A 25,084-nucleotide genomic window follows, 5' to 3' on the forward strand; every position below is an offset into this window, starting at 1 on the left:
CGCTCTTACGGCGTCCTCGACCTCCGAGCGCCGCGCCAACGCCACCTCGGTCCTTCTCCGCTTCCCGGGGTGACCTTAGTTAAGCGTGTGACAACCCGTTTACTTCACGGTTGCTTTATTTGTTGGAGGACAAACAGAAAACATGGAGAACAACAACGCGCACTTCCTTTCCACATTTCGAGGCAGCCTGAAGATGGCGAAGAAGGACACCGCGAATGAGGAGGAGGAGGAGGAGGAGAAAGGACGGCGAGGAAAAAAGAGGGAGGAGGAGGAGGACAAGGAAGAGGACAAGAGAAGATTCGTTGCGTGGGTAACGTGAGCATGCCGCGTGCAAACAAGATGGAGGACGGCGAGGCAGACACACGCTCCCGCGGGAAGGCGACTTTGTCGCGCTCCGACGACGTCCCACGCGCGCCGATGACGTCCGAGGAGCTGCGAGCGTCTTCTCGGCGTTCCGACGACGTCGCGTCGGTCACGGACGGAGGAGCGCGCGAGCTCGCTACGAGAACAACGTCCGCCCGGGAGACGTTTCGTTCGCCACGTGAGCCGTTGCCGTCGGTCTTTCGCTTTACGATGAGGTTTGGTAGGAGAAAGAAAAAAGAGTTTCTGGGTGAAGTTCCGCAGAACCTGCGCGGCGCCGACGAGCCGTTAGCTTCCCGCGAGTCCTGCCGAGAGGCCTCAGGTCCAAACCTCCATGGGCACCATGGCCTCCTTGGAGCCGATGGGCGGGAGAAGGTTCTGCTCGGCGAGGAACTGCAGCGGAAACTGCACCGCGAATCCGCGGATCTTGCGGAGCTCCTCGTGAGCCCGGGCCGGGTCGTCCCGGTCCAGGCCCGGCTTGCCCAGGTAGCCGTCCAGCTCCAGGATGTTGCGCACGTCGCTGGACGGGAGGCAGCGGAAAACCTGGAGGGAGCGAGAAGACTTTTGGCAGCGCCGCAAAGAGGTGCACCGTTCCCCAAGCGTTAGCGGGCCGCTACGGCGCGTCGCCGTATCGCATCGGTGCTCGCGCTTCGCTCCTCGGGCGAGACTCGTCGACTGACGCTCGAGCCAATTGTTACAGGGAAGGCGTGCTAACGACGTTCGCTAAACGATGCTAAGTTAGCACAAGCGGTGCGGAGGAGACGTCAACCTTTGTTACCTTCTGGTAGATGGTGGCGTTGCGAGCGCACGTGCTCATCCAGACCTCCTTGTAGAACTGATCGCTGATCGGGTCCGACACGTCGATGCTCGGGTCGCCGTGAGCGCCCAAAATGGTCCTGAAAGAAACATGGGTGCCGACGGTGACATCGCAACTACACGGCAAATGGTCAGAAGTTTTGGGACACGTCCGTCCATCCGCTCTGTAGAGTGCGGCTCGTCGTCGGGGGCCTATCGCGGCTGACTTTGAGCGTGGGAAGCGGGTTGCGCCCGGGACCGGTCACACCGGACGTGCCCCGCGGTCGGCCGGGGGCCGGTCCCGGGCGTACCCCGCCTCTCGCCCGAAGTCATCTGGGATAGACTCCGTGTCCCAATACTTGTGAGCAGCTGCGCGATTCGGCGCCGTCCGGCGTACTTGAAGCACTCGACGCGAAGCCGCAGGGCGAAACGTCCCGCCCGGTACGCCCGCCCGTCCATGACCGACGCCACCGTCTCCGAGTCCTCCACGAGCACGGCCACCTCGCTGTCGCGCTTTCCCAGCATGCTGCGGTCGTTGATGTTGGCCGAGCCTGCGGGCGGGGGAGGGCGCGCCGCGGTTACTCGGGCCGGCCCGCGGGGGGCGCCGCCGCGCGTCGGGGAATTCACCGATGATGACGGCGTTGTCGTCGGCGATGAGCATCTTGCTGTGCACGTAGATGAGCTCGGTCACCAGCTTCCCCTCCAGCTCGGCGTGCGTCCGCAGGCCGGCGATGGAGATGTAGTTGATCCACTGGTCGTCCACTAGACGGCGCAATTTCACCGGCGGTCAATTGTGAATTTGGTGACGGTTGTTTGGTCGTCACGTGACTCACTTTCTCTCTTCAGCTGCGAGATGATGGAGTGGTCGCCTCTGTTCATGGTCCTGCACAGGAGAAACATTTTGGACGGACGGAGGGACTATCACGCAGGCGGTCACGTGCGCGCCCACCTGTAGTTAAAGTGCATGATGGCCTGGATGGCGCTGCCCCCCCCGGTGCTGATGTCGCCTTCGAAGCCCGGCAGCAGCGGCGTCACCACGTACACGCGGTACTTTTCGCCCTCCCTGGAACGACACGAACAACCCTCCTGACGAATCCAAGAAACCCGCGAAATCCCCGCAGCTGCAAAACCTCAAGACGCCTCTGCGCCATTTGCACAATGGTCCGTGTGCCAGACTATTTCAAACTGCTCGAAATGGCGAGCGTCCCCCCAAAAAGAAAGAGCGCCGGCATGAGCACATGGGCAGCCGTGGCCCAATGGTTAAGATCATCGCCTGCCACCGTGGGGGACCTAGGTTCAAAACCCCGACTGGACCATCCGCCAACATCCCCCGGACTCACGGCTGTGGTGTCCTTGAGCAAGACACCGATACCCCGAAATGCTCCCCGGGCGCTTCAGCTGCCCCCTGCTCCAGTGTGTTCCGCTAACGTGTGTATGTGTTGACTGTGATGGGTTCAATGCAGAGAACACATTTTGTGTGCATGCATGCATGTTCATGACAATAAAAGAGGATTCTTCTTCTTCTTCTTCTTCTTCTTCTTCTTCTTCCTGGCAACCTCTTTTTTGCTCGGTGACTGCGCTTTGATGTTTTTTTTACGCCTCAAAAGTATTCGCGGTCAAGCGGAGACAAATTTCCGGAGACAAATTCCTCGTCGTGTTTTTCACGTACTCGGCAAATGAAGATGATTCTGGTCCAGCGCTAACTTTATGATGTTGCGGCGCTTTTCCTCGATTCGTTCAGTGATTTCTTTTCCCCAACATCCTCCGTCCGTAAACGTGAAGCACTGGAAACCTTCCCCGGACGCACTCCAACATTCACGGCGCTCCCCCTTTTCCCGCATTTGACGTTTGCTCTGACATCTGTCGTTCAGAAGATGAAGGAAATCGCGTCACCTGTGCGCTTTGATGATGCGCTCGGCGATGGCGTCGCCGATCTTGTTGAAGACGTGCCTGTTGTCCGCGCAGCTGATGAAGAACTGATTCTGGAAGCAAACGTCCGCATGTCAGCAAGCACAAAGCGACTTGCCGATTCCTCGCCCCGCGGCGCCGCTCTCGGAGCAAACTGAGCTGATGCGCGAAATGCGCAAAACGACGGCGACATCCGCGGCTTTTGTCAATTTTTGAAAATCTCTTTCTGTTGTTCCCTTTCGCCCGTAAGCGCTTATTGGCAGTTCATCCTGGCTTATTCGATCATTTTCAATTTTAACGGCCGTCAATCATCCGCAGATTGGCAACAAAAGTGAGTACATCCCTCAGTGAAACTGTTGACATCGGCAAGGATGGACGTTAGCGAGGTTACGCTTCCGCGCACGCACCTCAATGTAGATGAAATGGCGGCTGTTCTCGATGACGTGCACGTAGGCGTTGTGGATGGACTCTTCGTGGTACTTGATGCCGGCCGACCAGTCGGACGCCGAGCGGAGGATCTGCGCGGGCGGCGAGCGTCACGTCAGTCAAACGTTTCACAATGTTTAGCGACAGACGTCCGGGCGGCCGAACTCGAGGAAACCTCGACCGAAACGCCGCCGCCAGAGCTCCTCCGAAAGGAACTACGGCGGGAGAGACGTATCTCGTCGGCGCCTCCGCGTCGTTTACCGACGGTGCCATCCGAGGAGGCGTCGGCCACCCGGAAGAAGGCGCCACGTCGCGGCGCGGCGCGGCGCCCTATTAAGGAGGGAAGGTCAAATGTCGGCCGACCTGAACGTTGGCGTTGACGCATCCCGGGACTCGGTAGCGCTGATGCCCGGCGGTGGTGTGCGACTTGGGCAGAAGGTACGGGAAGGACAGCAGACGATATTTCGGCTTCACGATCTGACCAGAAAAAAAAAACAAATCCCCGTCAGTCAGTTTTGCGGGCACTTTAGCGGCAAGCGCGTCGCGCCGAGACGGCCGACCTTGGTGAAGTTCCAGCGCTGGATGAAGTGTCTGGCCACGTCGCGCGCCGCTTTGCCGTGAACCACCGACGAGATGTCGTGCCAGGGCATCCTGGGCGTCACGTGGCGGTCGATGAAATCTGAGCGGGAAAAGATCGCGAGGGCGCGGCGGATGAGCGGATCCGTCCAACGGCGACGGCGTCGCCGGGCTTACCGTCGAAAGGTTTGTCCAGTTCGATCCAGTCTTTGTGCACAAAGTTGCAGTAATCTTTGCCGTGCCAGAAGCGCGTGTCGCCGCACAGGTCGCCGTCGTCACCGCCCGACCGCGCCAGCCGCTCCGCGTCGCTTTCTGAAACGTGCCGCCGAACATAGTAGGGAAGCGATGACAAGAGGTACTTCCGTGTTTTACAGGCGCCTTTGAAAATATCAAATCGTGTCCGGACGGGATGTTTTTGGAGCGACGAACACAAATCATCGTTCTTAACTTCTGAAAATGGGTCGCGACCTCGCAACAATAGAAAAACACGGTTGAGAACCGGCGACCTATACGGCGCCTCGCCTGCGCAGTCGGGGTCGGGGTCGAGGTCGTCGTCGCTGTCGGCGTGGGCGAGTCCGTGTTTCCGCAGGTGCCGCTTGATGCTCATCTTGGCCCGCCTCATCCTGCCCTGACCTTTGATCTTGGGCTGCACCGCCGCATCGTCGGCCGAGAAGGCGGGGTTGCCGTAGCCGCCGCCGCCGTCGGCCGGGGCCGCCGCGCCGCCCGAGGACGCCTCGGCCTGGCGTAGCGACGGCCGCACATGTAATAACCACGTCGTAACAATGTAATGACAATGTCAGACAACTGTTTAATAATGGAATCGATGTTAATAAAAATGGAACAAAAATGAACAAAACTACTAAAAACACAGTCTAACTAGTAAGACAATAATTAACATAATATAATGTAGGAATTATAACAATGTAATACAAATGTATTACAAATGTGAATATGCAACGTTACTTGCAATACAATACAAATAAGAAATGTAAAAAAAAGAAAGCTGTAATATAATCATTGACACGTTCTGATTTCCCGCGCGCGTCGGGCACGCACCTGCTGGCTTGGCGAGAAGGTCACGCTGCCCACGTCGGCGAGCCTGTGCTCGCGGTCGTCCCAGCGACCGTACGCCAGGTCGATCCCGCCCACGAAGGCCACCGATTGGTCGATGACCACGATCTTCTCGTGATGCGCCCACAAGTACACGGCCGACGACACGTGGTCCGGGTGGCGCATCACCTGGCGGGCGGACGGACGGACGCGACGACGGGCGTCAGCGGAGACGCATCTGGCGCACGCGCTCGCGCGCGGGCGCTCACTCGCACGCTCACCTTGATGTTGGGGTGCAGGTGGCGCAGCGTGAGTTTGCTGTAGCCCGAGTTGATGCCCAGCGCCAGCTCCACTTCCTTGTAGAGCATCACGTAGACGTGGACGCCTTGTTGCTGTCGACGAACCGTAGACCGGGTCACGGCCGGAGTTGGCGCCCGCGCCCGCGCGAATTCCGGCCACACTCACCGCTTTGCGCCGCAGCACGTGGTCCAAACGCCAGCGGTTGCCCTCCACGATGGGCCTCTTCAGGAAGATCTCGGGACTCAACCTGACAACGAACGAACGAACGAACGAACGCGCAGTGAGGCGTGCGTCGCAGCCTCAGCGGCTAACTGAGCCGCTCAAGCGCAAAATGTTGTGCCGCCCGCACTTGAACTCACCACCAGTCTGTGATGAAGATTTCTTCTTTGGCCTCCTCCAGAGCGTCGGCCACATCTTCCATGTAAGTCTTCCCGTTCACGTACCTGCGCGCGCGCACGCGCACAAAGCTAAGTATGACTTCATTTTTCAAAATGTCTGCGACACGTCATGTTGGACTATATGCACGCACGCACGCACGCTAAGGCTGGATTGAATTTTGCAGATGGAAGCCGCGGCTGGCTTCGACGCTTTGCCGCTGAGAGTAAAAAGTGAGCGAGGCGAAGGGCGGGCGGTCGGCGCGGTTACCATTTGGCCGGGACGTCCTCCTCTCGCCTGGCGAAGGATCCGAAGCGATGGTCGGTCAGGAAGGCGGCGCCGCGCTCCTGCACGAAGCCCTCGATGGCCTGCCCCCACCAGCGCGCGTGCCGGTAGCTGCTGCACTTCAGCACTAGGCACCTGAACCACACGGGCGCACGTACTAGTACCCTCTTCGGCCCCAGCGGTACGACAACTACGGCGCAAACCTGGACAGGCTGTCGACGCGCACGCCGTGCTGCGTCTCCGTGTCCTTGGAGTCCATCTTGACGGCGAACTCTTTGTCGAACAGCATGACGAAGGAGATGGCGCCCGAGTCGGGTTTCACGTACAGCAGGAACGAGTCCTTCACCACCAGCCACCTGCGCGCAACAACACACACACACACACACTTTTGGAAAATGATTTCCTCTCTGTTCGCAGTCGTGTAAGAAGTGCACATCAGCGGGATGCGCTTTTGAAATCTCGTCTGAAACAAAAGTGATCCAATTGATCGACGAACTCGATGAAACCTCGGCGGATGCGCAGATTTGATTTGCTTTGCACCGCTTGAGAGATTTCGTCTTTCGCGACGAGGATTTCAGTGCAGTGCAGTCGTGGAGTATTTGTGCGTACTGACCGTTTGGACCAGCGGTAACACATCTTGCTCTGACCGCAGCAGTTGAGTCCGGGGATCCGATGGCCGCCGGAGCGCTTCAGAACCATCCCTTCTCTAGCGGCGCACACGCGCCAAACGTTGATTTAGCGCGTTTTAAAGACACACGGAGTCATCGACGAGGCGCGGGCCGGCAAACGTGGGAAGCGACTTACAAGCCTTTCGGACCCAGATCGTGGATGAACGACAGCTGGCTGACGTCGATGAACTCCATCTGACGGGAACGCCGAGTCCGATAATTCCACGTCGACGTCAAAGCAAAGCAAAAGAGAGAGAGAGAGAGAGACGGAGCTTTACACGGGCTTCACGCCGCCCCCCCCGCTGGTAAGACGTCAGAGTTCATTGGCCAAGTCGAGAGCGAGTGTCCCGCACGAGCTTCTACTTCGACCTGAGCACAACGCGAGGTTCTCCACTCGCACAAAGGTCTGCTTAAGCCCTGCCCGTGTTGGACGAAGCTTGCTTACCATGCCGTGGTAGTTGCGGTACGTGGGCATCTCCAGGAGCTTGTTGAGGTAATCTTCTAGTTGTTTCTGGGGAAACGCAGCAGACGATCGGCCGCATCGGTGAGTTTGCCACGAGTTCACAAACCGACCGACGACGTAAGAAAAGCCCACGAGGCTCGTCGTACGAGTGGGAAATTTGCGGAGGAAGGACTTAGTAGGACAAGTCCAGTTGCCGTGGAAAGCGTGCCTGACGAGTAGGAAAAGAAGAGTCCGCAAGGTTGAGGGCTCGCGACAGCTTTTAGAGCCGTCGTTTGGAATCTGAAAACGCTACGAGACTTCAAATCCGAATTGCTCTCGGCGTCTACGAAAGCGAGCGGAGATGTGCAACAATAGCGTTTGGGAGCGTTTGTCCCCGGCGGCGGACGGACGGACCTTGCGGCTGGACACTTGCTCCTCGCGGACCAGCTCGTCTCCGCCTCCTCTGGGCAGGTTGGGGATGTCCCTGCCCCCCCCGCCGGCCGTCTGCCTCCTGATGGTGTGACTGCGCACGGACAGCAGACGCAAACACACGCGGCGTCGCTTTTACTCTCCGCAAAGTCGCCGGCGGTTTGAAGAGCGCGAACTCGCCAGACCTGCGGGTGGGCAGCGACAGGTGGAGGACGGCCTTGTACGTCTTCAGGTCTCTGTGGAGATCGTGGAAGTGTTTCTCCTTCTTCTTCACCAACCACGTGAACTCGCCGTGCTTCATCTCGATCTTGTACACCGCCCCCGTGGACTGAAAGAACACACGGAGACTCAGACGCCAGCCGGCCCGGTCGGGCTCCGCTCGGACTCGGCCGGACCTTGCTGACGCTCCTCTCCCGGCCGACGTTGAAGCGGTCCTGGGACGGCGTGAAGCGCTCCACCTCCAGGATCTTGGCGGTGACGGGACGCGACAGGAAGGCCGACTTGCTGTCCTTGAAGCCCGCCGTCTTGTACACCGCCAGGAAGGGCAGCCCGTCCCCTGCGGGGGGGGAAAAGTCATTTCAAACCCTCACCCTCCAAAAATGTTGGTGTTGAATCAAAATCAGCTTTATTTTGCCAAGTATTCCAATTCCAATTCCAATTCAATTCAATTCCAAAACTAATTTGAACGCCATTCAAATTCAAATTTCAATCATTTCCATCCGGCGACACTTGGAATCGGTCTAAAGGAAGCGGGACCCACCCACCTGGCGGTCCGCCGCCGGCGCTCGCGTCGCCCGCGTCGCCCGTGTCGAGCTCGCGGGCGTCCAGGGTCTCCATGATGCCGCTCACGTCGCTGGCGACCAGTTGCAGCGTGCTGGAAGCGGGCTGGCTTTGAGCCAACATGGCCGCCGGCGATCAGCCGAGAGGCCCGGGCTCACCTGGGGGGGGGGAGTTGGAGTTTATACCCCGGATCGGTCGCCGGCCAAGTGCAGGACAGACGGACGCAAGTCGGAAAGGACAAAATCGCTCGCAAAGAAGGCAAAGTTTTCAGCAGCAGTTTTGCGCAGCGCTGAGAAAAGCGAGAAAAGAATGCCGACGTCGCGAAAGAATCGTCTTCGTCGAAGGCCTGAAACCAAACGCAAGATGGAATGCGTCATTGTTTCACTTCGAGTGACATCGTTGGGCAAAATCGGGATTTGCACTTTCCCATTTGATATTTTGGACATTCATGCTTGGACTGACAAAAATTGACTCAGCGGCCACTCGCTACTTTTTATTGGAATACTTTCTTTGGAGGGCTTCTTCGACTCGAGTCGTTTTGTTCGAAAGTAACAGTACTCCTACTCGAGTACAATTTGTGGCCACTCGTGCCAATTCGGTTTGAGGCATTCCATTAGATTTGGACATTGCCAACATTTGCATCAAAGCGGCAAAGACGCTGGAAAACGAGGCAGGGGGACACGGACGCTCGGTGACCTTTGCCCTCGAAAATCCGATATGGGCCACGCACACGCACACGCACACGCAAGCACAAAAAAGGTGGCGCGTGTTGCTCGTACAAATAGTCGTCAACTCTTACCGCGCATAACGCGAAACTATTTCTCGCATAGACGACGTGCTCGCTGTCACAAACGTGCACGTGTGCGCACACGCGCACAAAATGCCCGTCGGCACGGATTGTTCCAAAAAAAGGAAATTCAATCCCCAACAATGAAGGCATTCGCGGACAAACGTGTTTGCTTTGGGCCAGGAAATATTCAAAACAGGAGCAACGCGCCTGCGTCAAAGCGCGGCAGAGGCGACAGCCAGCACGTCGGCTCGTCGGCGTGAGATAACGACACGCGTCGTGAACAAAAGAAGACACACAATTAGTTTCGGGTGACGCGCACGCGCGCAAACGGGAAGAACGAGAAGTGGCCTCGGTCGACCGGCCGCGGGCTCGTCGTCGACGAGCGGCTCGTGCGTGCACACGTGACGATGAGGACGGAGTCCACCTTCATCCACCCGATTTTTTTTTTTTTTTTTTAGCTTGCTTCATTTTTTTAGTCATCAGAGAAGCGTTGACCCCTGACCTCTTCTCAAGGTCCAAAAAGTTGGCGGATCAGCCGGGTACGGGGGAGGGGTCGCGGTCGTCCCGACAAAGCGACGCTCGACTTCTCGAGATGAAGTCAATCAATCAATCAATCAATCAATCAAGACCACAGACAGCATTTATTCCACCTCCTTCATGTACAGCATAAGGTCTATGTAGGCTACTAGTATGTTCTTGTCCTGACTAGTAAGATGATTCGGCACACTAGTAGAATGAATGTCTTACTGTGTGACATTTCTGGACACTAGTAGGAATGTTTTGGCATACTAGTAGCACAACTAGCTGTTACTAGAGAGGCAAAACTACTTGACATCTGCATGCTACAATGCAGCACAATTTTAAAATGTCACTCGTAGTATTTGTAGCACACGGTTTTCACCTAGTGCACAGGTTGGCCACACTAGTAACAGGTAGAGAGGGAAAAAAAAGTGTACTAGTACATGGAAGCTCAAGCTCGATGTCAACTGATAAGGAGACTGCGAGTGTGGGGAATTTGGGCCTCGTAGCGTGACGGATGACGGGGAACGAGTTGAAACTTCTTCCGACTGTTGAGACGATTGCAAGCTGCACAATGAGGCCACTTTGCAACACACTTCCTGCGCGCGTGCGCGGCGCCGTCTATTAGCGAGGTGAAGGGTGCGCTTGTTGTCCGAGGAGGTCGTCTCGTCTTCCTCGCCGACGGCTGATGCCGATCTGGCGCCGCGCGAAGCGGTCGCACAAGCGCAACATTGACGAACGTCAGGAATTCCGCGGCCGCAAAACAAAAACATCTCCCGTGACTGTTTAACGATTACAATAGGGCCGCAACTACGATTACTTTGACAATCGATGAATCTGTTGATTATTTTTCGACGAATCAAATGAAAAAATAAGCACATTTCCATCTATTTGTTTGAAAACGGGATATTTTTACCCAATCGAGCGTGCAGAAAATGCACAAAGGTCAAGTGACGACGATTCACTTCCCGGTTTGGGCCGTCGCCATCGGTCAGAAAATCGGCAAACGCGTCGATCTCAGTTTTGCGAAGTCAAAGCGGATACTTCCAAATGTCTCGTTTTTTTTGAAAAAAGCCAAAAGGTGATCGGGCTGCTTTGATGGCCGACGACAGAAACGCGAGGATATTGCCGCTGCGCTTTCTTCGTATTTTATTGAGAATCGGAGCAACAGAGCGAAGTTTCTCCAAGGGGGGGGGGAGAAGACAACAAAAGACAAAACAGGCGCCGTCAGCAAGATGAGGAAAGTCAATCCTGCTGTCTCGAGAACGACGGCGAGCGGGAGACACGAGCGTTGGAAGGGGCGGGACAAGGAGCGCGCGGGGCAAGGGTCGCGAACCCGGCCGTGCAACTGAACTTGCTAGAAAAGTCGACCGGACGACAGCGTGAGTGAGGGGACCCGCTCGGGGAGTTATTTGTCGCGGGAAGCGAGCGGGCCGCCATTTCTCCTTCAACACGAACGTAAAGACCTTCTTTGTTCTTCAGCGAGTAGAAAGTCGCTTCCGCTTCTGCTTCGACGCCGTTCGACACCTCGGCGACATTTGCGGCCTCCGCTCGCGCCCGTCTTCGCCTTCGGACGAGGAGCAACTTAACACGCGACGAAAATGTGGAGAAGATGGAGGCGCAAATGGACGCCATTAATGATTCAAACGCTGACGTTGGCGACTTCCTGTCCATTACAATAGCAGCTGATAATGATTATTGATCAAAGGAGGCAAAACACACACACACACACACACACACACCTTGAGCACAGAGTCCATATTGGCCACTTTCAAATGCACACATACACACCCACAAAGCCAATCAAGTGCTTACACACACACAGTGACATACATGCACACGCGCACACTTTCCTCACACTTCCTGCGGGCTTCCTTTCAACACAAACCGAGCGGGAGGAAGCCGTCAGACGCCGAGCGAGACGATGTCGTCATTTGGAAGACGCGAGTCACGAACGAAAAGTCCAAAATAAAACCCGACCCAGAAACGTTTTGAGGAAAGAAAGAAAGAAACTGCTTTCATAAAGCGGAATGTTCACCTACGCGCCAGCCAGTCCGCTGTCGTCACGGGCTCATTTTTTAGCCCCGCCCCAAAAACTGAGATGGCGAAAAAAAAAACAAGAGCGAGATTTTTAAGCGAGATCGCAACAATTCAGTCCTCGAATGTTCTCGGCCTTTCCGCACATTTTCAGCACTCGGAACATATCTCGTGTTCGGAAACGGAACACCCCCGAGTGGCGAAATATATGAAGCGAGCTCGTAAGTCAAAGCCCGCCGCTGGAGAAACTCCTAAGTCGAGGCACCGCAATTCGGCGCCTCGCCTCGCTTTGTTCCCCGCTGATGCGGCGGGGTTACCGCGGTAACCATGGTCGGTCTCCGTGGCGACGGCATCCGTCAAATGCGGTCGCCCTGACCTTGATTTAAAACCCTCGGTCTGAAACTAGAACTCTGGTTTCAAAACCCAAACTTTGTCCAGACCGATGAATCGGCTGATATTCGTCCTTTTCAAACGGGCACAAATCGGACGATTATCTATTTATTTTTACACATCAACACGTGACAATGTAAGACAAACGTAATGCTAGTCAGAAACATTCCCCCAAAATTAAAGCGGATTTTGACCGATTTTTGTTTTCTCTCTGTTCTAAAGTTAAAAAAAAAACTCCTGACGGAAAAAGTCAAATGTTTGCCTGTAATTCCTATCTTTCTTGTTGTGAGCATTAAGGGATAAAAAAAAAGTGATATTCTTAGACTCAATCGGCCGATGACTGAATTTTACTCTGCCAAACATCGGAACCTCCAAAACGTCTCCCGGTCGGGCCCGACTTGGAAGCTTCCTTTCAAACCCCGAGCCAGGTTCCAAACCGCAACTGAAACCCTAAACCCGGTTTAAAACCCTCATTTGAAAGCCGAACTTGGTTTAAAAGCCTGAGCCAACACTCCCTACACGGCGGGTGTCAAAGTCACGGCCCGGGGGCCGGATATGGCCCCCCGCATCATTTTAAGTGGCCCACGGAAGCAAAGGGCATGCGCCTTTTTTGTTCCTTGCTAAAAACATTCACCGAAATTGCAAACTGCCTTCACTGTTAATAATGTTGAGATATTGCAAGCTTTTTGCAATGAGTTGAGCAATAATATTTGACGTGATTTCGGATTTGATAACCACTTACCCAACAATTTGTTACGGACGTGCGACGATACACGGGTATGATTTCAAAAATGCCCGAAGTGCAATGTGGCCCGAGAGAAAAATGGGTTTGACAGCCTCCGCGCGAAATCTGCCCCAACGACAACAAAATGCGGGTTTCCATTTCCAGTCAAGTGCGGCGCGGAAAAACAAGGCAAGAGGATGTCTCCTCACCCAAACGATGCCCCCGCACCGGAAGAGCAGGTTCACGTCGGTCTGATCACGTGACCACCGCGCTGATGCTCGTGCACGTTGATTGATTGACGCACGAGCACAAAAGCAAACTTGGGCAAAATCAGACACACACAAATACTTACGCGCGCACACACGTTGGAGCACCTGAAAACGTACCGGAAAGAAGGAAGCAGGAGCTTTCGGTGCGGCTTCTTCCCTCCTCCAGATGACAAGAAAGTGCCGGAGACCGAGAGTGAGACGCGAGGGCAAGACCACGCCTACTCGCCAGATTCAACGCGCCAGCACTTCCTGTCGCTTCAAAATAAAAGCCAGAAAGATGCACCATCACGCCATTGCACACTGCGGCTTTTATTTTGAAAGCACCGGAGGTTATCATGAATCATCACTTGCAATCAGGACAGCTTTTTCGACATTTCCTATATATATATATATATATATATATATATATATATATCTCTATGGGCAAGTTCATTAGTAGATGGCAAAATGTATGTAAAACGTCATAAAGTAATTCATTTTTATTTTTGATGTTGATAATTTAATAGTTAGGTGACTATTTTATAAGAAATGAATAAAATCTTACATTTATATTTAAGTGATTTATTTTATGAATGTTATCCATCCGTTTTCTGTCGCGCTTCTCCTCACGCGGGTCGCGGGCGTGCCGGAGCCCATCCCAGCCGTCATCGGGGACATTCACACCTACGGGCAATTTAGAGTTGTCAATGAACCTAGCAGGCATGTTTTTGGCATGTGGGAGGAAAGCGGAGCGCCCGGAGAAAACCCATGCAAACTCCACACAGGCGGGGCCGGGGATTGAACCCCGGTCCTCGGAACTGTGAGAGGGCCGTATGGGACCCGCAGGCCATACTTTGCCCACTGCCGAACAATACAAATGAGCATGATGCGAATTTCTGCTTTCATTTGAGGCACAAACTTTTAGTTTTAGTACAGGAAGGAAGTTATTGAGTTGAGGAATCATTCCCAATCCAACCAATTGTCACGTTATGTGCCTGAAACAAGGCCGCCTGGAACTCATCTTCCATATGCTCCTTATCGCGACACTGTATCTTCTAACAGCGAGTTTCACCAGTAAACGTGCATCGGTGATAAACCAGATTGTCAAATGGAAATGTCGAAATACCTCGAAGAAGTCATCGGCGGCGCGGCGCGGCGTGCGCTGAAGCTTTCGGAATCCGTCGAGCTGCTTTGCGTCGCACCTCCCGGAAAGCAAACAGGTGTCGCGGACGTGGCGTGTGCGCGCGTGTGTGTGTGTTCCGCAACGCGACACGCATAAAAGTGCACACAGGCGGGAGAACCGGAACCGTCCGCATTCCAAAGCAGCTCGACATTCCGGATTCCGACGGACAGGAAATGAGAAGGCCGCGACGTCGCGTTACGCTTTCGTCGGCTGAAAAGAATTTCAGATGCCATAAGCATACCCGCGACATCGTGGTTGACCTTTCGCGACCCCGATACAGTATGCAGGGAAGCCCCACTTTTGAGCTGTGAGCCTTCCGTCCGTGCCAGGCAAGACTTTGGCGTCTTGGTATCCCTCCATCCATTTTCCGCACCGCTTCTCCTCACACGAGAGGCGGGGTACACCCTGAACCGGTCGCCAGCCAATCGCAGGGCACATAGAAACAAACCACTCGCACTCGCATTCAAACCTACGGGCAATTTAGCGTCTTCAATGAAGCATGTTGAAGCAATGCATGTTTTGGGGATGTGGGAGGAAACCAGAGTACCCGGAGGAAAGCCACACAGGCACGGGGAGAACGCAGGTGAGGTCAGATTTGAACCCGGGTCCTCGGAACTGTGAGGCAGATGTGCTAACCGGTCACCCACCGTGTTTAGATATACAATGTTTAATTGTCTTTTTTGCTTTACTTGTCAGTTGCACTGTCAACGTCAAGTGGGAGTGACCAATAAACAGCTTGAAGCAAGCACGCACGACCTCTTATTTGGAAACCTGTGTGAGTCTTCTATTTCCTCAAAGTGATGTTATACGATTCCTTAACGACAAACGAGTGAGAGCTGGTGCTAAGGAACACAAAACGTGTCTTTTAATAACTTCCAATGTGTTTAAAGTCTGCAGGAAAGCTCAAACTATTTTAAAAATGCTTTTTTTTAAAATGATATCGCAGGAACATAAGCTAACCCCCAAACGAATGGAGGTTCACTCGACGTATTTTCATGTGTGGAAAGATGCGAAAAAAAAAAGCACACTTGAACAAAAGTCCATTGAAATAAAAATGTATTTATTGCGTCAAAAGGCCAAGGGAGAAAAAAACAGCAGTGACGCTCATAACTGAGTAAAGTAAAAGGAGTAACGAGATTCGATATACTGTAGTATCGTACAAGATGCGCGAAATCACTCGGGATATGATAAGATGTTGCAACGGACCCCGATGTGACAGACTCCGGATTTCGGTGGGCACTCGCCATCGCGCCTTTCTTTCATTCAGCAGTCAGATAAGTTGGGAGCAACTTTCAAACTTTCCAAACGTTTTTCAACATTCATTTTGTTGTGTACTGTTTTTTTTGGGGACACTTCGACTTAACGGCCAATCGGATTGAACACATGACCCCTCCCCTCCTATTCGTCTGTTGGATTTCGCTTCCGCTGTACTTCATTTCCGTGACGGGATGATGAATAAAAGTAACAACGATCTTTATTGGCGTGTATGAGGTGTGTGACATCCTCACACAGGACACAGTAACACAACTTGGATGTCGAACATGTTTCCGTTGAGACACACTCGTGAACATCACACACACACACATGACCTTGTGCGTGTCTTGGATCATACACACACAAAGACGTTTTGGTGCGGTCGCCGTCAGTACTCCACCGTGTGGTTAAAGTGGCGTTTCCCATCCAGATACAACATGGACTCTGTGACACACACACACACACACACACACACACACAGTGAGGGGGCGGGCAGGGGGGGAATGTGTGCATGTCGGTAAATTTCAATATGGTAGAAAAATGGCAACAAAAAAAAAATGGCAGAAATGTCTATGACACAGATTCATGAAACACTGTCAGACCGAATTTCGCAACCCAAAATTAATTGTAATGCATTGACAAAAGTTCAAAGTACTTTATATGTAAAATTGTTTTCACTAATAATCTGTTATGTGGATTTAATGAGATAAATAAAACAAATGAAAATGAATACGTACATTGTTATGAACCAATTTTAGGGAAAATGGGTTTATTACGTTTACTACAATTCAGAACAAAATGAATAAAATATAGCTAAAAATGAATACATACGTAGAGAATTTTAGGAAAAGGGTTAAATTACTATTCAAGGACTCAACAACAAATCTCATTGTGTTTAGTGAAGTTTTAAAATATGACTTTCACTTCTGAATCGGAACTAGCGACATAAAGGAACGTTTGCACGATGTCGTCACGTCTTCGGTTTGCGCGCGCGCACGCACTCACCTCCGTACGTCCGCGGGACGACGTTGGGGACGTGGCGGTCGGACGCGAAGGTGAAGTGGAAGACGTTGGTGGTGTTGTGCTGGCGGGTCAGCGGGTCAAAGACCTCGCTGTGAACTCTGACCTGGATGTGCTTGCCCTCCGTGTAACACACCTGGAAGGACAAAGACGCACGCCGTGGGTCGCCGCGGCACGCGCTCGCGGATTGGAATCATTTACCATGTTTAGTGGACTTTTTAGGCAACTCCAAAAAAAGTGTGTGACGGTTTCTCAAACCTTTTCACACCTGAAAAAAAAATATGGAAGGGTCTCCAAGTACCACCGAGATGGCCGACATTCAAATACACCGGCATGGTGGGTCTTCACCCAAAAGGAGTTTTTTTTTGTCGTAAACCGCTGTAACATTGCGCACGCTTTCAACATCAACACTGCGCTTCAAAAGAGGCCAAGAAAATAGGATATTATGATTATTACATATATATAGATTCCATTCTAAAGATATTGCAGTTAGATCAAAAGTGCACTTCAGTCAAATTTGAAAAGGAAATGCAGATGTATTGTATTTAAAAGTGATATGTTGTTAAAAACACTTGACGACAAATGTATTATTATTATTACTGTATTTCAAATGTTCGTGTGTTTTGTGTTGCGTCGCTTCTCGCTGACCTGCGACGAGAGCAGCAACAAGGATCCGATCTCCACGGGTTTCTGGAAGAGAATGTCGTCCACGGCCACCAGGCCGGGCCGACCGCCCCTGCGACGCAGCGGCGAGCGCGCTCGTTAGTCAGCTCGTGTGTGTGCGTGCGCGTGCGCGTTCTTGATAGCGTTTTGACGTCACACTGACCCGAAAGCGCAGGCGTTGGCCCAGCCCAGCTCGTACGCCTTCCTCATCAGGAAGCCTCCAAAGATCCTGTTGAAGATGTTCCTCTCCTGGAACACACACACACACACACACACAGTGTCGACGTGCTGGGGTCGAAGGGTTCCATCCCAACGGCTCCCCTGATGTGTTGACCTGCGGGTGGCAGATCTCCAACCCTTTCAGTTTGGCGTCTTCCATCCAAACGGAGTCGGGAGGCAACAGTCGACCGCGGAAGCTCACCGTCCTGCACCGCACACACAAACCACGACGACAGCGTAGACAACGCGCAGAGCGAGCGAGTCGCGTGGCGGAGGTCCACGCGAGCGAGCGACCTCTTACTTGGCGTCGAGCGTGTTGAGGAAGAGGCCGTGGACGATGTTCCTCTCCTCGGCCGTGGGCGCCACCTTCAGGAGGGACGCGGTGCTGAGCTCCACCCGACGGGACTTGTTCACTGCACAGCGCGCACACGCACGATAGAGGTGACGGGTCGCGACCCGCGTCTCGTGCGACGCGTCCTCGCCTACCTTCTCCCTGCCTGAAGAGTTCCTCCTCCTCTGGACCTTCCGGACTCAGGGGATTCACAAAAGCCGCTCTGGAAACGAGACCGCAACAACAAAGACCACAAAGTCACCGCGGTCGTCCTGTCGAAAAAGTCACCCAAGAGCCAAACGTGCGACAGCGTGCCACCTCTTGTTTTCCGGATCACGAGCCACCATGACAAACGTGGCGTCCAGAACCGGAGAATAAGCTCCATTGCGATACTAAAACCACAACAACAAACGAGTCAGAATTTGGGCGACGGCTTTCACCCTCCAATCGCAACAGCGGGAAGGAGGAAAAACATCTTGCTTGAATGCTGGGTTTTTTTTTTTAAAACAGGACTTTTGTCCTTAATGTGCAAACAAAAACACACAACACAGTACGACAGCAACGACGGCGAAAGGACACTGATAACTTTGTATTTCTCACAACTCTGGCTGACTATATTAACGAAATAAGGAAGAAGGAAGAGACCGCATGGCCAAAATGGCCAAAATGGCCAAAATGGCAGAAGCACTGCTGACCAAATAGAACGTAAAGGCCGGTCCGACTTGTGGAGAAACACAAAACATCTGAATGATTCCCAAGACTTTTGGGAGAATATTCTACGGACTGACGAGATGAAGGTTGATCTTTTTGGAAGGCGTGCGTCTCGTTACATCCGGCGTAAACATGGTAGTGGTCGTGTGATGGTCTTGGGCTGCTTTGCTCCTTCAGGACCTGGACAACTTGCTGTACTTGCGGGTACCTTGCAATAGTTTGTTTTCCTTCCTTCCTTCCTTCCTTACTGCATTTTAAGTTCACTTGGGTTATATTTGTCTGATATTTACATTTGGTTGATGATCTTGAACAAAGTGGGGAAACTAGGCGAAAATATAAGAATTGGAGAAGGTGGCCAATACTTGTGCTATTATGACACTGATGTCCCACCCGTCAATCAAAGCATCCCACCTGCGTCATGTGCATCTTGGCTTCGATGGAGGTCTTGCCCACCCAGGTCACGTGACCCGTGAACTTGATGTCGCAGCCGGGATAGATCGCCTGCTGCCTCATGTCTGCGGACATCAGCGATGGACCGTCGCCGCGACAACCAGTCAGCCCGAACGTGCGACGCAAGGACGGATTATTTAACATCGTGCGTGTGCGTGTGTGTGTGTCACCTATTTTGTCCACCAGGGCGGTGACAATAGACAACGGCGACCTCTTCAGGGCGGGATTGTAAGTGTGTGCGTATGAGATGAGCACTGAGGAAGAAGAGGACACGTCATGATCATCTTCGTCATCGTCACCAATGCTTTATGGAGCACCTTTCACAGAATTGATCATGACAAGGGGAACATGGATTCTAAATGTCAATCAACCAGATACGACTTTTAACAGCAAATGCATCGAGTTTTTCTTCCTAGTAGTAGACCGACATCAGTTATCGAAAAGTGCAGTACTACTGGAACAGCACTAGTGGTACACAGCTGGCACTAGTGGCATGCAAAAGAAGCACCACCTCAGTACAGTTCAATTGGATTTGACTTTTTAGTGCAATACATTTGCATTGGATCTTTAGGAACTGATTGTTTTCGAACTTATTTTGGAAACATTTTCATTTGACTTTTATGTGCTATACATTTTCTTTTTTTACTTAGGTATTTTTGTTTTTCTATCTTTAAGTGCAACGTTAATGTTGATACGGCGCATCATTTTACAGTGCATTACAATTACAATGACATTAAAAATAGGAATAAGTCTCCCGCGATTGGCCGACGACCAGTCCGGGGCGCGGCCCGCCTCTTGCCCGAAGTCCGCCGGGACGGGCGCCAGCACGCCCGCGACCCGCGTGAGGAAAATGGACGGACGGCTGGAGGAAGAAGTCGCTTTTTGACGACGCTGCTGTTTTTTAATGTCGGTCGGAGCGGTGGCACGTGGAGAGCAAAGTGTTTTTGCAACGTCAAAATTACTGACAGAAATCGAGGACCCCAAGATCGAGTTTTTGGAGACCGGGTGCCGATACCTGCTAAACTGTCCAAGTCCTCCAGGATGCGCCCAAACCTGATGAGGACAAAAGCCAGCGGTGCGTCAGCGGTGCGTCAGCGGGGCGTGCGCGGGGCGTGCGCGGGGCGTGCGCGGGGCGTGCGCGGGGCTACCTGACGGTGTTGTGGAAGGTGAGGTACTTCTCTCGCAGCTGCGGCTGGGAGCCCAGAGGGAGGTGGACCTCCACGAGGCTGTCCTTCATGCTCCTGGCCGGGAGCTCGCTCTGCGACCGGGCCAACGTGGACGATAGCGACACGCGTTCCGACATGGCCTGCCGGTGGTCGCTGGGCAGAAAGGAAAAACGATTCCTTCATTCATTCGATGACCGGTCAACCCGTGCCTGCGTGTTTGCTGTTCACTATTTACAAAATCAGCGATTGTTTGTTTGTTTGTTTGTTTTCCCCCTTGTGGAAACTCTCCTCTGCTTTTTGCTGAAAATCTCACATACGTGTGTTTTTTGGGTGTGCTACCTCTCTGCACTGAAAAACAAGCTTTTTTTATGTCAGGGAAGAGCCAAGTTTAGCCTGGGTTGCTAGTGGAAGTTGCAGAGAGTCTTTGTAACACGTGCATGCACGCGCGAATGCCCCCATGCTGCATTATTTGGGTGTAATTCGTGTATTTTTGGGCGAGTAATGTTGTAAAATACCCAACTGTTTTGGGATGATCCTTTTGCGCTACATCTCGATATTTATTCGGGAGGGCGTCAAGTCGTTGCATTTTTCCCGATCGGTGGCAGGCGGGTCTCGGTTTCTGCCCTCCGTGAATTGGGAAGCAATTCAGGTTTGACACCGACAGTGAGCGCCGTCGTCCAATCGAAAGACTCCAACTTAAAGGAATCCAATATCAATATTAAAGAGTCAAGTGGAAAAAAACACTAAGTGCGGCGTGAAGTGAGCATGCCTTCTGCTCTTCTTACGCCACCCAGAAAAAATACTTTGAGTTCCCTGGACGTCGTTCATCACCTCCAAAACTCATACGTCGGGACCGTTGTTATTGTACGACATTTTCTGGATACATTACAACTATCAACTCGTTTTCTTTTTTTTTTTTTCTAAAAAAAGAAAATACATCTGTTGAGTTTTGGAAACATTTCCTCAACGACAACAAAAAGGTTTTCTGGGAATTAACAAAAAGCAAAACAAAAGCAAAAAACTACTCCAAGTGACTTGGAAAAAAAAGTACTTTTTTTCCCCCCCTGACCTTTTCTAAAAAAAATATTTGATCTTCTCAAAACTACATTTAAAGAAAACTTTTCAAAAATATATTTCCTAATATATTAAAACGATGTTTAAAAGGACTACAGGCCGTAAATCTAAAAACAAACAAATGAAAATCAACGAATACGTGAATACGCGAGCGCGCGCCGTCCCGAGCCGCGTACTCGGCAAACGAGTTCATTGCAACAAACGTCACGTGTCGGGACTGCTGCAAACAGGGGAGCAAATATACGGGCAAAATGCACGTAAACACAAAGTAGGAGCTGTTATTTCGTGCGTACGCACGAAAGCGGACTCTTCAATATTCCTTTTCTTTGGATTGTGCTGATGTTTGCGTACCTCCAGTTGGTGGAAGCGCCCACAATCTCTCTCAGCCTCTTTCGCACTGGAACACACACACAATCACAAACCATCAGCATGTCACAAAAGTCAGCACACCCCTCACATTTTTGTGAACGTTTGATTGCATCTTTTCATGGGACAACACAGAAGAATTAACACTTTGCTACAATGTGCAGTGTTCCGCGTAATAAAAACATGCGCAAGTTCACGGTCCTGTCAATTTAACTCACCACTCTGCCGTGAATGCTGGCAACAAAAGCGAGTACACCCCTGAGTGAAAATGTCCAAATTGGGCACACCTGTCACGTGACTCGTTAATGTCACAAAGTCTCGGGCGTGGATGGGTGGCAGGTGTGTGAAATGCGGTGTTAACGCTCTCGTCCGTCACACTGCTCACTGGAAGATCAAGATGGCACCTCGTGGGGAAAAAATGCTGCGAGTTGCTCGTGGAGGAGTGGACTAGGATTTAGTAGCAACCTGGGAACATCTGGTCTACTTTGTGCCCAAGAGGGGAGAATTACGCTGGCCGCAAAAAATAGTCACACTTTTGGACATTTTCACTTCGGGGTGTACTCACTTTTGTTGCCAGCGGTTTCGATACTAACGGCTGCGTTGAGTTATTTTGAGGGACTAGTACGTGTACGCTGGTACACACGCAGGACACTGACTCCGTTGTTGCAAAGCTTCATTTCTTCACTGTTGTCCCACGAAAAAGGTATCATTATATATTTACTCAAATGAGTGCGTAATACTGAGTACAGTAAGAGCTAGCACGTCGCTCAGGGAACCAACCAACAAAACGAGCATGTTCCTACGGCAAACTTCTCAGAGAAGAGTCCGCGGCCAGAGAAAAGACAATCCGGAAGCCGAAACCAAGTTAACAGGCCACACCGATCCCAATGGGAAAGGAAGTGCCCAGGAAGTGGCGTCGGTGTGAGACGCGGGCGGAACAGGAAGTGGCGTCAGTTTGGAACAGGAAGTGGTGCTGGTGTGAGAAGCGGGCAGAGGCAGGCATGGAAGCAGCCAGGCGGGCAGGCGACATGCCGCAGAGAAGAAACGTGCGACACAATTAGCGCTCGTTAGGGCTGGGCGATACGGCCTTCAAATCAAATAGATTCTTTCACAAAAATCACATTCCATTTTCTTATAGAAAACAAATGACAATTCTATCGTTCAAACAAGTTTTGCTTTGCTTTGCTTTGCTTTCTTTTCTTTCCGGATTGGTGTGACATTATTTCTCCTGACACGCCAAAATCTTCTTCTTGTTTGTTTTTTTTCAACTCCTTGCGTTAACTTCCACATCAATTTCCACAGAAACTTCCAAACTTCTGCTTGGGGAAAGAAATTAGTCAAATTATGTTTAAAAACACAATCCTCAATATTAAAAACATCTTCAATGCTCCACAATTGAACATCGTTAAAGTCCCTGTGTGAAAAGTGAAAAGAAGTGTATTGTACATTTTGCAAACCACAGAGAATAATTTTAACTACCTTGCCAAATTTGAATGAACGATGACAAAAAAAAAATGTAAAATGAAAATAAAAAGAAATCAGTTGTCTCTGCTCAGGAACGCCGCGTGGGCGTGTGCAGTGAGTGCGCCACGTTAAACTGTCACGCAAAAAAACTACGGCGACCTGGAAAATGGTTGCTACTTTGTCCGGCATCATTCTTATGCTACACAAAAAAATCGACATATTGGAGCTGCGAAGATATAGCCGCCTAAAGCTTGCATTCGTGGATGAATAGAATGTATGGATCGCCCAACCCTGGCAATGCTAATGATCTTATGATTGTTTTTATTATCGTTATTGTGCTTCGGATGACCAACACACCGTTTGACACGTGCAACAGAGGATTTCCTGTGGAAAAACAAAACACTTCAGACAAATGATTTTTTTTTTCTCGGAGCGACAGGAGACCAAATCGTTGACAGCAATTCCTCAAGCAAATGATTTCAATCACGCATTTTGAGCCACTTGTGGTGACGATGAAGACGACGACGACGATGACGGAGAGGCTCGAGTCTAACCTTCCGCCATGTCTGGCGCGGTTCCCTTTGCCTCCGCGCACAGAAGTCTTCTGCTCGTCAAGGACGCGCACGGTCGCAGACACGTCATCAACCTGCGTACGCACACACGTGCACACACAAATGAGCGACACACGTCCACCAACCTTTGAGGGCCCGACTTTCGAATTTTACGATCTTGTGGGCAGCAGATCATCTTTCAGTGATCACACAAAACAACAACGTAGCAATTAACATTCACTGCCATTGACGGCTATAAACGTCAGCACACGCAGAGTATTTACTTCTTGAGAGACTGAAATTCTGAGGATTTCGACAATGAGAAGTTTAACAAGGTCTCTTAACGATGAATGGATTATCAAAATAATAGGCCATTAATTGTTGAATCGATTAGTCATCAATTAAATGATTAATTGTTGCACCTCTAACGTGTATTAATTGACACTCTTCATAAACTGAAAAGGTTACATGTCAGGGGACTGAATTGGAACCATTCACAGCACCTCTTGAGTTATTTGTTTGTTTTGAAAGGGGGAGTGACTCCCTTAAAAGGTACCCTTGGTTCTCGGTTTGATGGCTCTCCCTTCCTACAGCGCCGACCTCAACCCAATTTGCACCTAGTCTGTCACTGTCATAATTACAGTGAGCATTTGTATGAAAAACACTTCTCGAAGCTATAAATATGAAAACACTGTCATAAACGTTGGATCATCTGCACGGTGTACCAAAATGCCGACAAATAAAAGTGCGGAGATTTTGTCAACATGATGTCCCACATCGAGGAGACGACATTTGGATTCATTAGCCGACGTAATGAGTCATCCCAGTCGTTTTCCTCAGTGTGTGCGTTCCAGACACACCCTGCCTGCTCGGCTGGCGGGCCGGCCAACCCTCCACCCTGCACCGTGGAGCCAAACTCCAACTCGCTCCCAAGCAACTCGTTTCTCCTTTCACTCGCGGTGGCGCCCAGCCAACAAGCAAACAAGACAAACCTCTTGGAGAACATCGCGCCCAGAAGAAAAAACGTACACGAGCTGCCACGAAGACAAAAAGAAGAAGGTGTTTTTGTTTCCGCACTCCGACAGTACAATGAGGAGTACGGATCGAGAAAAGAGAGGCACTTCCGCGTTGGCGGTTAGCCACGCCTACTAAGCGATGACGCCTGAGACTATTCCCAACCCTCAATTTCGACTGCTACCGACGTTCTCCAGCAGAGGGAGCCAAAGTAGGATGCAACTCATGTGCAAACCCTCCAAATTCAGTCCAGCGCGTAAGTGCAGGACATCGTGCTCACGGAAATATTTTCAGAAATAGTCAACTCACTCAAACTTGACTTGGTTGTTTAATTTCTTTCTTAATGGCTCGATGGGCAGGCAGTCCAGAAACACAACTACAGTATTTGTACATAAACATTGAAAAGTCAGTGTCCATAATACGTCCAGTTTAAAGTCTATTCCTGGGGCTTGTTTTTTCCAATGGCACCTTGTCTGCATAAGTTAATAATGAAGTCAATGTTGTGTCGTGTTGTTT

General features: G+C 51.5%; 2 protein-coding genes across 12 annotated transcripts; both read right to left on the reverse strand.

Moving 5' to 3' along the window:
- Positions 1 to 98: 98 nt before the first annotated feature.
- On the reverse strand, positions 99 to 14,386 carry LOC133470472 (phospholipase D1-like). Of its 6 annotated transcripts, XM_061758898.1 has the most exons (27): positions 14,229 to 14,385; positions 13,241 to 13,378; positions 8,379 to 8,552; positions 8,010 to 8,170; positions 7,800 to 7,942; positions 7,600 to 7,708; positions 7,189 to 7,254; positions 6,880 to 6,938; positions 6,689 to 6,781; positions 6,279 to 6,431; positions 6,061 to 6,210; positions 5,775 to 5,858; positions 5,581 to 5,662; positions 5,397 to 5,507; positions 5,122 to 5,304; positions 4,588 to 4,804; positions 4,243 to 4,377; positions 4,050 to 4,168; positions 3,853 to 3,966; positions 3,471 to 3,581; positions 3,049 to 3,137; positions 2,105 to 2,218; positions 1,989 to 2,038; positions 1,783 to 1,917; positions 1,553 to 1,706; positions 1,139 to 1,256; positions 99 to 903 (listed from the first exon to the last, which is right to left on the reverse strand). In XM_061758898.1, the coding sequence occupies exons 3-27, from the start codon at positions 8,515 to 8,517 to the stop codon at positions 679 to 681; spliced, it is 3,114 nt and encodes a 1,037-aa protein (XP_061614882.1). In that variant the 5' UTR covers positions 8,518 to 8,552; positions 13,241 to 13,378; positions 14,229 to 14,385; the 3' UTR covers positions 99 to 678. The 6 variants fall into 6 exon arrangements, 5 of the variants coding, with proteins under 5 accessions (XP_061614882.1, XP_061614879.1, XP_061614880.1 ...); XM_061758895.1 differs by having other exon boundaries at positions 4,243 to 4,804; positions 14,229 to 14,386; XM_061758896.1 differs by lacking the exon at positions 13,241 to 13,378 and having other exon boundaries at positions 4,243 to 4,804; positions 14,229 to 14,378.
- Positions 14,387 to 15,324: 938 nt separating this feature from the next.
- On the reverse strand, positions 15,325 to 24,703 carry acot9.1 (acyl-CoA thioesterase 9, tandem duplicate 1). Of its 6 annotated transcripts, XM_061758223.1 has the most exons (16): positions 24,547 to 24,703; positions 23,558 to 23,649; positions 23,361 to 23,387; positions 21,525 to 21,570; positions 20,082 to 20,252; positions 19,949 to 19,986; positions 19,104 to 19,187; positions 18,895 to 18,998; positions 18,091 to 18,164; positions 17,928 to 17,995; positions 17,743 to 17,854; positions 17,557 to 17,647; positions 17,386 to 17,471; positions 17,208 to 17,295; positions 16,545 to 16,695; positions 15,325 to 15,983 (listed from the first exon to the last, which is right to left on the reverse strand). In XM_061758223.1, the coding sequence occupies exons 1-16, from the start codon at positions 24,558 to 24,560 to the stop codon at positions 15,928 to 15,930; spliced, it is 1,302 nt and encodes a 433-aa protein (XP_061614207.1). In that variant the 5' UTR covers positions 24,561 to 24,703; the 3' UTR covers positions 15,325 to 15,927. The 6 variants fall into 6 exon arrangements, 5 of the variants coding, with proteins under 5 accessions (XP_061614207.1, XP_061614208.1, XP_061614205.1 ...); XM_061758224.1 differs by lacking the exon at positions 23,361 to 23,387; XM_061758221.1 differs by having other exon boundaries at positions 17,557 to 17,995.
- Positions 24,704 to 25,084: the final 381 nt, after the last annotated feature.

The sequence above is a fragment of the Phyllopteryx taeniolatus genome, chromosome 20 (assembly GCF_024500385.1).
Source record: "Phyllopteryx taeniolatus isolate TA_2022b chromosome 20, UOR_Ptae_1.2, whole genome shotgun sequence".
In the NCBI taxonomy this organism is placed as follows: Eukaryota; Metazoa; Chordata; class Actinopteri; order Syngnathiformes; family Syngnathidae; genus Phyllopteryx; species Phyllopteryx taeniolatus.

What these genes read in the sequence shown, in the direction of transcription:
- LOC133470472 (XM_061758895.1), bottom strand. Translation starts at nt 8,517, where the DNA reads ATGTTGGCTCAAAGCCAGCCCGCTTCCAGCACGCTGCAACTGGTCGCC. An exon ending in CGCCGGCGGCGGACCGCCAG is followed by an intron (nt 8,171 to 8,378) that starts GTGGGTGGGTCC and finishes CCCCCCCCGCAG; the next exon opens with GGGACGGGCTGCCCTTCCTG. An exon ending in TGTTACCGCTGGTCCAAACG is followed by an intron (nt 6,432 to 6,688) that starts GTCAGTACGCAC and finishes TGTTGCGCGCAG; the next exon opens with GTGGCTGGTGGTGAAGGACT.
- acot9.1 (XM_061758221.1), bottom strand. An exon ending in TCTGTTGCACGTGTCAAACG is followed by an intron (nt 21,571 to 23,360) that starts GTGTGTTGGTCA and finishes TGTGTGTTCCAG; the next exon opens with TGCGAAAGAGGCTGAGAGAG. An exon ending in GGACTTGGACAGTTTAGCAG is followed by an intron (nt 19,188 to 19,948) that starts GTATCGGCACCC and finishes CTTCTTCCTCAG; the next exon opens with TGCTCATCTCATACGCACAC.